General features: G+C 50.6%; 1 protein-coding gene across 1 annotated transcript in view; it reads left to right on the forward strand.

The window, feature by feature from the left end:
- LOC124008932 (potassium voltage-gated channel subfamily H member 3-like) overlaps positions 1–10000 on the forward strand; it is a 37415-nt gene that overhangs the window by 24420 nt on the left and 2995 nt on the right. The window contains exons 9-11 of the mRNA XM_046320529.1: positions 2423–2622; positions 4084–4333; positions 6137–6351. Coding sequence (XP_046176485.1) covers positions 2423–2622; positions 4084–4333; positions 6137–6351 — 665 coding nt within the window. The remainder of the gene's footprint in view (positions 1–2422; positions 2623–4083; positions 4334–6136; positions 6352–10000) is intronic.

Genomic DNA, 10000 nt, shown 5'->3' on the forward strand with positions numbered 1-10000 from the left:
CGTGATGTTGATTTGATGTTGATGTGATGTTGAGGTTATGTTGAGGTTATGTTGAGGTTATGTTGATGTGATGTTGAGGTTATGTTGACATGATGTTGACGTGATGTTGACATGATGTTGAAGTGATGTTGAGGTGATGGTGATGTTGATGTGATGTTGACATGATGTTGAGATGATGGTGACGTGATGTTGAGGTGATGTTGAGGTGATGTTGAGGTGATGTTGAGGTGATTTTGACTTCAGGTCTGTAGCTAGTAGGAGGCCAGTGGTCCACACACAGACGACAGATTGGAAGAGGTCTGACAGCAAAATAAATATGTTGAGAGTTAGAATCCTCTCGTGCTCGGCTTGCTCTTTGATTAACTGAGGATTGCCTCCCAAAACAATCTAGTGTCAGGGACACACTGTGACATGTCGCTATGGCAACGGAGGCAGCTGGGCAGAGCAGGATGCCAGTTAGGAAGCACTTTGATGCCAAGATTGTGCCAGTCTGAGCCCTGGAAAGGGTTGCAACTCAGACCACATCCTTAGAGATTACTGTAGAAAACAAGAATGGATGGATGGAGGGGAATGGATGGATGGATGGAGGGAGGGAGGGATGGAGGGAGGGTAGGATGAAGGAAGGAAGGAAGGAAGGAAGGAAGGAAGGAAGGAAGGAAGGAGGGAGGGAGGGAGGGAGGGAGGGAGGGGGAGGGAGGGATAGAATGGAGGGAGGGATTGAGGAATGGATAGAGGGAGGGTGGGATTGAGGAATGGATAGAGGGAGGGTGGGATTGAGGAATGGATAGAGGGAGGGTGGGATTGAGGAATGGATAGAGGGAGGGTGGGATTGAGGAATGGATAGAGGGAGGGTGGGATTGAGGAATGGATAGAGGGAGGGTGGGATTGAGGAATGGATAGAGGGAGGGTGGGATTGAGGAATGGATAGAGGGAGGGTGGGATTGAGGAATGGATAGAGGGAGGGTGGGATTGAGGAATGGATAGAGGGAGGGTGGGATTGAGGAATGGATAGAGGGAGGGTGGGATTGAGGAATGGATAGAGGGAGGGTGGGATTGAGGAATGGATAGAGGGAGGGTGGGATTGAGGAATGGATAGAGGGAGGGCAGAAGGGTGGATGGCTGTATGAATGAATCCACTAACTGTTCACCAATATCAATTGTCCAGTAATTGATCAACAACAATTCCATCAAATTAGCACTGTGCTGAACCAGTGAAGACAATCAACCACTCTTCCACCTCTCCCTCTCCACCCCTATCCCTCTCTCTCTCCCTCTCCAACCCCTCCACCCCTCTCCCTCTCAATCCCCCACCCCTCTCCCTCTCTCTCTCCCTCTCCAACCCCTCCACCCCTCTCCCTCTCCAACCCCTCCACCCCTCCTCCCTCTCTCTCTCCCTCTCCAACCACTCCACCCCTCTCCCTCTCCAACCCTCCACCCCTCTCCCTCTCCCTTTCAACCCCTCCACCCCTATACCTCTCCCTCTCAACCCCTCCACCCCTCTCCCTCTCAAACCCTCCACCCCTCTCCCTCTCCAACCCTCTCCCTCTCAACCCTTCCACCCCTCTCCCTCTTCCTCTCAACCCTCCACCCCTCTCCCTCTCCAACCCTTCACCCCTCTCCCTCTCAACCCCTCCACCCTTCTCATTCTCCCTCTCCAACCCCTCCACCCCTCTTCCTCTCCACCCCTCTTCCTCTCCACCCCTCTCCCCTCCCTCTCCACCCCTCCCCTCCCTTCTTCCTCTCCACCCCTCCACCCCTCCCTCGCCACCCCTCTTCCTCTCCACCCCTCCCTCTCCAACCCTCCACCCCTCTTCCTCTCCACCCCTCCACCTCTCCTTCTCCCTCTCCACCCCTCCCTCTCCACCCCTCCCTCTCCACCCCACCCTCTCCAACCCTCCACCCCTCTTCCTCTCCACCCCTCCACCTCTCCTTCTCCCTCTCCACCCCTCCCTCTCCACCCCTCCCTCTCCACCGCTCCACCTCTCCTTCTCCACCCTTCCACCTCTCCCCCTCCCTCTCCACCCCTCCACCTCTCCTTCTCCACCCTTCCACCCCTCCACCCCCTCCCTCCCCTCCCCTCTCCTTCTCCACCCCCACCCCTCCACCCCTCCCTCTACCCCTCCACCTCTCCCCCTCCTTCCCCTCCTTCTCCACCCCTCCCTCTCCACCCCTCCCTCTCCACCCCTCCACCTCTCCTTCTCCACCCCTCCCTCTCCCTCTCCCCCTCCCTCTCCACCCCTCCCCCTCTCCCCTCCCTCTCCAACCCTCCACCCCTCCCCCTCTCCCCCTCCCTCTCCACCTCTCCCCCTCCCTCTCCACCCCTCCACCTCTCCTTCTCCACCCCTCCCTCTCCCCCTCCCTCTCTCCCCCTCCCTCTCCACCCCTCCACCTCTCCTTCTCCACCCTTCCACCTCTCCCCCAGCCCTGATGCATGCTGTGGTATTCGGTAACGTGACAGCCATCATCCAGAGGATGTACTCTCGGCGCTCCCTCTACCACACACGTACCAAGGACCTGAAGGACTTTATCCGGGTCCACGGGCTGCCCAAGGCCCTGGAACAACGCATGATGGAGTGCTTCCAGACCACCTGGTCCGTCAACAACGGCATCGACGTCAGCGAGGTGAGCTACCAGGTTTTATGATCTGACCTCAGGCTGTGAACAGGTCAAAGGTTACAATCTGTCTCTGTCATTTTAGGTTACGGCCATACAGAGTTTGTATCCAAAATAGATTTCCTATGGGCCGTTCTGGCTCACACAATGCTAACTTACTTATTAAGGTAGATTTAGCCAATGGTTATTCTACGAGGTTAATACATTGAATGAGAAAGTTTGTGAAAAAGTGAAAAAGTTTACATTTTTTAAACTTTGATGGATAGAATAGTAGACAGATGTGGAATGTGTTCTTTATTCATCTCTCATTTCCTCTCCTCTTCTTTCCTCTTATCTTCTCTCCTCTCCTCTTCTCTCCTCTCCTCTCCTCTCATCTCCTCCCCTTTTCTCTCCTCTCCTCTCCTCTTCTCTCCTATTTTCTTCTCTCCTCCACTCTCTCCTCTCTCTCCTCTCCTCTCTCCTTCCATCTCTTATCTTCTCTCCTCTCCCCCGCTCTCACTCTTCTCTCCTGTCTCGCTCCTCTCCTCTCTCTCCTCCAACTGTCTCTACTTTCCTCCCCTCTTTCCTCTCCTCTCCTCTCCTCTCCTCTCCTCTCCTCTCCTCTCCTCTCCTCTCCTCTCCTCTCCTCTCCTCTCCTCTCCTCTCTCTCCCTCCACTCTCTCCTCTCTCTCCTCTCCTCTCTCCTTCCATCTCTTATCTTCTCTCCTCTCCCCCGCTCTCACTCTTCTCTCCTGTCTCGCTCCTCTCCTCTCTCTCCTCCCCTCTTTTCTCTAACTGTCTCTCCTTTCCTCCCCTCTTTCCTCTCCTCTCTCTCCTCTCCTCTCCTCTCCTCTCCTCTCCTCTCCTCTCCTCTCCTCTCCTCTCCTCTCCTCTCCTCTCCTCCTCTCCTCCTCTCCTCTCCTCTCTCTCCATCTCTTATCTTCTCTCCTTCCATCTCTTATCTTCTCTCCTCTCCCCCTCTCTCACTCTTCTCTCCTGTCTTGCTCCTCTCCTCTCTCTCCTCCCTCTTTCCTCTCTGTCTCTCCTCTCCTCTCCTCCTCTCCTCTCCTCTCCTCTCCTCTCTCTCCTTCCATCTCTTATCTTCTCTCCTCTCCCCCGCTCTCACTCTTCTCTCCTGTCTCGCTCCTCTCCTCTCTCTCCTCCCCTCTTTTCTCTAACTGTCTCTCCTTTCCTCCCCTCTTTCCTCTTCTCCTCTCCTCTCCTCTCCTCTCCTCTCCTCTCCTCTCCTCTCCTCTCCTCTCCTCTCCTCTCCTCTCCTCTCCTCTCCTCTCCTCTCCTCTCTCCTTCCATCTCTTATCTTCTCTCCTCTCCCCCGCTCTCACTCTTCTCTCCTGTCTTGCTCCTCTCCTCTCTCTCCTCCCCTCTTTTCTCTGTCTCTCCTCTCCTCTCCTCTCCTCTCCTCTCCTCTCCTCTCCTCTCCTCTCCTCTCCTCTCCTCTCCTCTCCTCTCCTCTCCTCTCCTCTCCCGTAGCTGTTGAAAGACTTCCCAGATGAGTTGAGGGCAGACATCGCCATGCAGCTGAACAAGGATCTCCTGCAGCTGTCTCTTTTTGAGTCGGCCAGTAGGGGGTGTCTGCGCTCCCTGTCCCTCATCATAAAGACATCGTTCTGCGCCCCGGGGGAGTATCTCATCCGCCAGGGAGACGCCCTGCAGGCCATCTACTTTGTCTGCTCTGGGTCCATGGAGGTGCTGAAGGACAACACGGTGCTGGCTATACTGGGTAGGGGACTGGCAGTGTGTGGGGGTATGTCTACATGGTGTAGACAACCTTCTAAAACATCTGTGCAGCCTTAACTGCCAGTCTTTACCATTTAGCTATCATTGTGTGTGTGTGTGTGTGTGTGTGTGTGTGTGTGTGTGTGTGTGTGTGTGTGTGTGTGTGTGTGTGTGTGTGTGTGTGTGTGTGTGTGTGTGTGTGTGTGTGTGTGTGTGTGTGTGTGTGTGTGTGTGTGTGTGTGTGTGTGTGTGTTGTCGTGGAAATTTCCTCTATTTACCAAATCATGGGAGCAAACCACACACACAAGTCAGAGTTTATAAAAGTCCATCTTTAATTATATAAGCTCTATAGCATTTTGACTTTCAGCAGTTCATCTCTAATGAAAAGTTGAGAGACCCCACACAATGGCAAAATGGGATCCTTTATAGCAAAGATCACACATAGTCAGACAGCATAGACATAATTCATCGTTCAGCTTTGTCTCCTTTCCCAAAACCCAGAACCATAAACCAATCCTCCATATCAACAGGCATATATCAAATTGTGATTTAGATACAACTAACTCAAAATACAACCTCACGGAGAGGAGAGAATGATTCCAGACACTGCCATCCTCCATGGGGAAAGTAGGGAGTGAACTGGCACACACACAGTGGAGCAAAAGATATGTTTACACATGATGACACTTTGACCTCTCCCCTCTCAGCGGCCCATGCAACTTCATCTTGACATAGAACAGATAACTGCAACCTCGCCACAGTATTATACAAAAATACCATTCTGATGAGAAGTAACTTACACACATTTGATAAATATAAAACATCTTACAAATGTTACCAACAAATTCTGATCCTTCCACGACAGTGTAGACTTCACTGTCTTCACAGGAACATGTCTCTCTGTGATTCATTATGAAGGAGGCCTGTATTATAGATGATGTGTTGGTTATTAATATGGAGGGTTCAGTACAGGAACGTGTCTCTCTGTGAGGCCTGTATTATAGATGATGTGTTGGTTATTAATATGGAGGGTTCAGTACAGGAACGTGTTTACCTTGGGGAGGCGAGTACACAACACATGATTGGTTGAGACAAGTACACACATTACATAAGGAGCTAAAATTTGCATGTATCTGTGTGGGGTGGGTGTCTTTATGTTTGTGTGTTGCATCACTTCATGGTGACCTGATTGGCTCTGACTCCCTGTGTGTGTTTCCTATGTATCCCCAGGTTGTGGAGACCTGATTGGCTCTGACTCCCTGTGTGTGTTTCCTATGTATCCCCAGGTTGTGGAGACCTGATTGGCTCTGACTTCCTGGTTGTCTTTCCTATGTATCTGACTTCCTGTGTGTGTTTCCTATGTATCCCCAGGTTGTGGAGACCTGATTGGCTCTGACTTCCTGTGTGTGTTTCCTATGTATCCCCAGGTTGTGGGGACCTGATTGGCTCTGACTCCCTGTGTGTGTTTCCTATGTATCCCTGTGTGATTGGCTCTGACTCCTGTGTGTGTTTCCTATGTATCCCCAGGTTGTGGAGACCTGATTGGCTCTGACTTCCTGTGTGTGTTTCCTATGTATCCCCAGGTTGTGGGGACCTGATTGGCTCTGACTTCCTGTGTGTGTTTCCTATGTATCCCCAGGTTGTGGAGACCTGATTGGCTCTGACTTCCTGTGTGTGTTTCCTATGTATCCCCAGGTTGTGGAGACCTGATTGGCTCTGACTTCCTGTGTGTGTTTCCTATGTATCCCCAGGTTGTGGAGACCTGATTGGCTCTGACTTCCTGTGTGTGTTTCCTATGTATCCCCAGGTCGTGGGGACCTGATCGGCTCTGACTCCCTGACCAAGGAGCAGGTGATTAAGACCAATGCCAATGTGAAGGCCCTAACCTACTGTGACCTGCAGTACATCAGTCTGAAGGGGCTCAGAGAGGTGCTCTGGCTCTACCCAGAGTACGCCCAGAAGTTCATCACTGAGATACAACATGATCTGACTTACAATCTGAGAGAGGGGCATACGGCTGAGGTGATTAGTAGACACACAGAACAGAACGCATTCACTGGGACTCTTCTCTCTCGTCTCTCTCTCTCTCTCTCTCTCTCTCTCTCTCTCTCTCTCTCTCTCTCTCTCTCTCTCTCTCTCTCTCTCTCTCTCTCTCTCTCTCTCTCTCTCTCTCTCTCTCTCTCTCTCTGGATTAGAAATAGCAGCAGTTTCTCAGAGTGTGCGGCGACATCTAAAAATAGCATGCGAGAGAGGAGGTGGTTGTCCCTGAAGGCCTGTCCCCCCTCTGCCAACAGCACAAAGCCCCCCGGATTAATATAGATCCACAACAAACAGATGGGTAGATCAGTAGTGAAGGATGTAGAGGGGAGATCTCCTGATGACTTCAGAGCTGCAGTAGATCAGTAGTGAAGGATGTAGAGGGGAGATCTCCTGATGACTTCAGAGCTGCAGTAGATCAGTAGTGAAGGATGTAGAGGGGAGATCTCCTGATCACTTCAGAGCTGCAGTAGATCAGTAGTGAAGGATGTAGTGGGGAGATCTCCTGATGACTTCAGAGCTGCAGCCCAGCTGTGAATTCTCTGGATCTGTATGATATCACACACACACACACACACACACACACACACACACACACACACACTGCAGTACACACACAAGGACACACACCACACAGACACACACACACACAAGGACACACACACATCACCTGACACTTCACACTGCACACACACGCAAAGACACACACACATGCAAAGACACACACACAACCGCACACACATGCAAACACACACACACAACCGCACACACATGCAAACACACAGACAAGATCACCTGTGGATCACACACACTGTGTCCTTTTTTGTGTTGCAGTCTGAGAGTACGCTTTCCCTTTCTGTGGCATGCTGCACATTAATGGTGGCACGTGCATACACACACACACACACACACACACACACACACACACACACACACACACACACACACACACACACACACACACACACACACACACACACACACACACACACACACACACACACACACACACACACACACACACTCTCTCTCTCTCTCTCTCTCTCTCTCTCTCTCTCTCAGTGCTGTTCTCTCCAGGCTCCCACTGCTAAATATAGACCCTCTGATCTAAATATAGGTCTCTGCTATGGGGACTCTGAGGCAGAGAATAGTCAGAACAGAACATTCCCTCCTCAGTGCTGTTCTCCCCAGGCATCCCACTGCTAAATATAGACCCTCTGATCTAAATATAGGTCTCTGCAATGGGGACGTTGGGCTGGTATAGAGGCAAGAGGAGGAGAGACCCTCTGATCTAAATATAGCAGAGACCTATATTTAGATCAGAGGGTCTCTCCTCCTGATCTTGCTCTAGATCTATACCAGCCCAACGTCCCCATAGCAGAGACCTAGATTTAAGATCAGAGGGTCTCTCCTCCTCTTGCCTCTATACCAGCCCAACGTCCCCATAGCAGAGACCTATATTTAGATCAGAGGGTCTCTCCTCCTCTTGCCTCTATACCAGCCCAACGTCCCCATAGCAGAGACCTATATTTAGATCAGAGGGTCTCTCCTCCTGATCTTGCCTCTCTCTGGATGATCAGTAGTAAAGGATGTAGTGGGGCCTCCTGATGATGTCAGAGCTGCAGCCCAGCTGGAATTCTCTGGATCTCTATGGATAACACACGCCCAACGTCCCCATAGTAGAGACCTATATTTAGATCAGAGGGTCTCTCCTCTTCTTGCCTCTATACCAGCCCAACGTCCCCATAGCAGAGACCTATATTTAGATCAGAGGGTCTCTCCTCTTCTTGCCTCTATACCAGCCCAACGTCCCCATAGTAGAGACCTATATTTAGATCAGAGAGTCTCTTCTCTCCTCCTCTTGCCTCTATACCAGCCCAACGTCCCCATAGCAGAGACCTATATTTAGATCAGAGGGTCTCTCCTCTCCTCCTCTTGCCTCTATACCAGCCCAACGTCCCCATAGTAGAGACCTATATTTAGATCAGAGGGTCTCTCCTCTCCTCCTCTTGCCTCTATACCAGCCCAACGTCCCCATAGCAGAGACCTATATTTAGATCAGAGGGTCTCTCCTCTCCTCATCTTGCCTCTATACCAGCCCAACGTCCCCATAGCAGAGGCCTATATTTAGATCAGAGGGTCTCTCCTCTCCTCCTCTTGCCTCTATACCAGCCCAACGTCCCCATAGCAGAGACCTATATTTAGATCAGAGGGTCTCTCCTATCCTCCTCTTGGGCTCTATAGAGCCAAATGTCCCCATAGCAGAGACCTATATTTAAATCAGAGGTCTCTCCTCTCCTCCTCTTGCCTCTATACCAGCCCAACGTCCCCATAGCAGAGACCTCTGATTTAGATAGAGGTCTCTACTATGGGGACTTGCCTGGTATAGAGCCAACGGAATAGCAGAGACCTTCTTTAAATCAGAGGTCTCTACTATCCTCCTCTTGGGCTGGTATAGAGGCAAGCAGGATGTATTTTTGATCTAAAGATAGGTCTCTGCTATGGGGACGGGGAAGAATAAATAAGGAAAGGAAACCGATAAATCAGAACAGTCCTGGTTTTACACCACCAGGACTGCTATTATGAAGGATTTTAGGCTTCTTATATATTGTGAATGGAAGTGTATTTATCTTGATATCTCTAGTATTGTGAATGGAAGTGTATTTATCTTGATTTTCTAGTATTGTGAATGGAAGTGTATTTATCTTGATTTTCTAGTATTGTGAATGGAAGTGTATTTATCTTGATTTTCTAGTATTGTGAATGGAAGTGTACTTATCTTCTATCCCCATCTCCCCATCTCTCTATGGGGACTTGGGCTGGTATAGAGGCAAGAGGAGGAGAGACCCTCTGATCTCCCATCTCTTTCTCTACTATGGGGACGTTGGGCTGGTATAGAGGCAAGAGGAGGAGAGACCCTCTGATCTAAATCTAGGTCTCTCTCTCTCTCTAATAGAGGCCCCTCTCTCTAAATATCTCTCTCTATGGGGACTTGGGCTCTATAGAGGCAAGAGGGAGGGAGAGACCCTCTGATCTAAATATAGGTCTCTACTATGGGGACGTTGGGCTGGTATAGAGGCAAGAGGAGGAGGAGAGACCTCTGATCTAAATATAGGTCTCTACTATGGGGACGTTGGGCTGGTATAGAGGCAAGAGGAGGAGAGACTTTCTCTGATCTCTCTCTCTAATAGGGGACTTCTCTCTCTCTCTCTCTCTCTCTCTCTCTCTCTCTCTCTCTCTCTCTCTCTCTCTCTCTCTCTCTCTCTCTCTCTCTCTCTCTCTCTCTCTCTCTCTCTCTCTCTTCTCTCTCTCTCTCTCTCTCTCTCTCTCTCTCTCTCTCTCTCTCTCTCTCTCTCTCTCTCTCTCTCTCTCTCTCTCTCTCTCTCTCTCTCTCTCTCTCTCTCTCTCTCTCTCTCTCTCTCTCTCTCTCTCTCTCTCTCTCTCTCTCTCTCTCTCTCTCTCTCTCTCTCTCTCTCTCTCTCTCTCTCTCTCTCTCTCTCTCTCTCTCTCTCTCTCTCTCTCTCTCTCTCTCTCTCTCTCTCTCTCTCTCTCTCTCTCTCTCTCTCTCTCTCTCTCTCTCTCTCTCTCTCTCTCTCTCTCTCTCTCTCTCTCTCTCTCTCTCTCTCTCTCTCTC

This window comes from Oncorhynchus gorbuscha, linkage group LG21, assembly GCF_021184085.1.
Source record: "Oncorhynchus gorbuscha isolate QuinsamMale2020 ecotype Even-year linkage group LG21, OgorEven_v1.0, whole genome shotgun sequence".
Classification (NCBI taxonomy): Eukaryota; Metazoa; Chordata; class Actinopteri; order Salmoniformes; family Salmonidae; genus Oncorhynchus; species Oncorhynchus gorbuscha.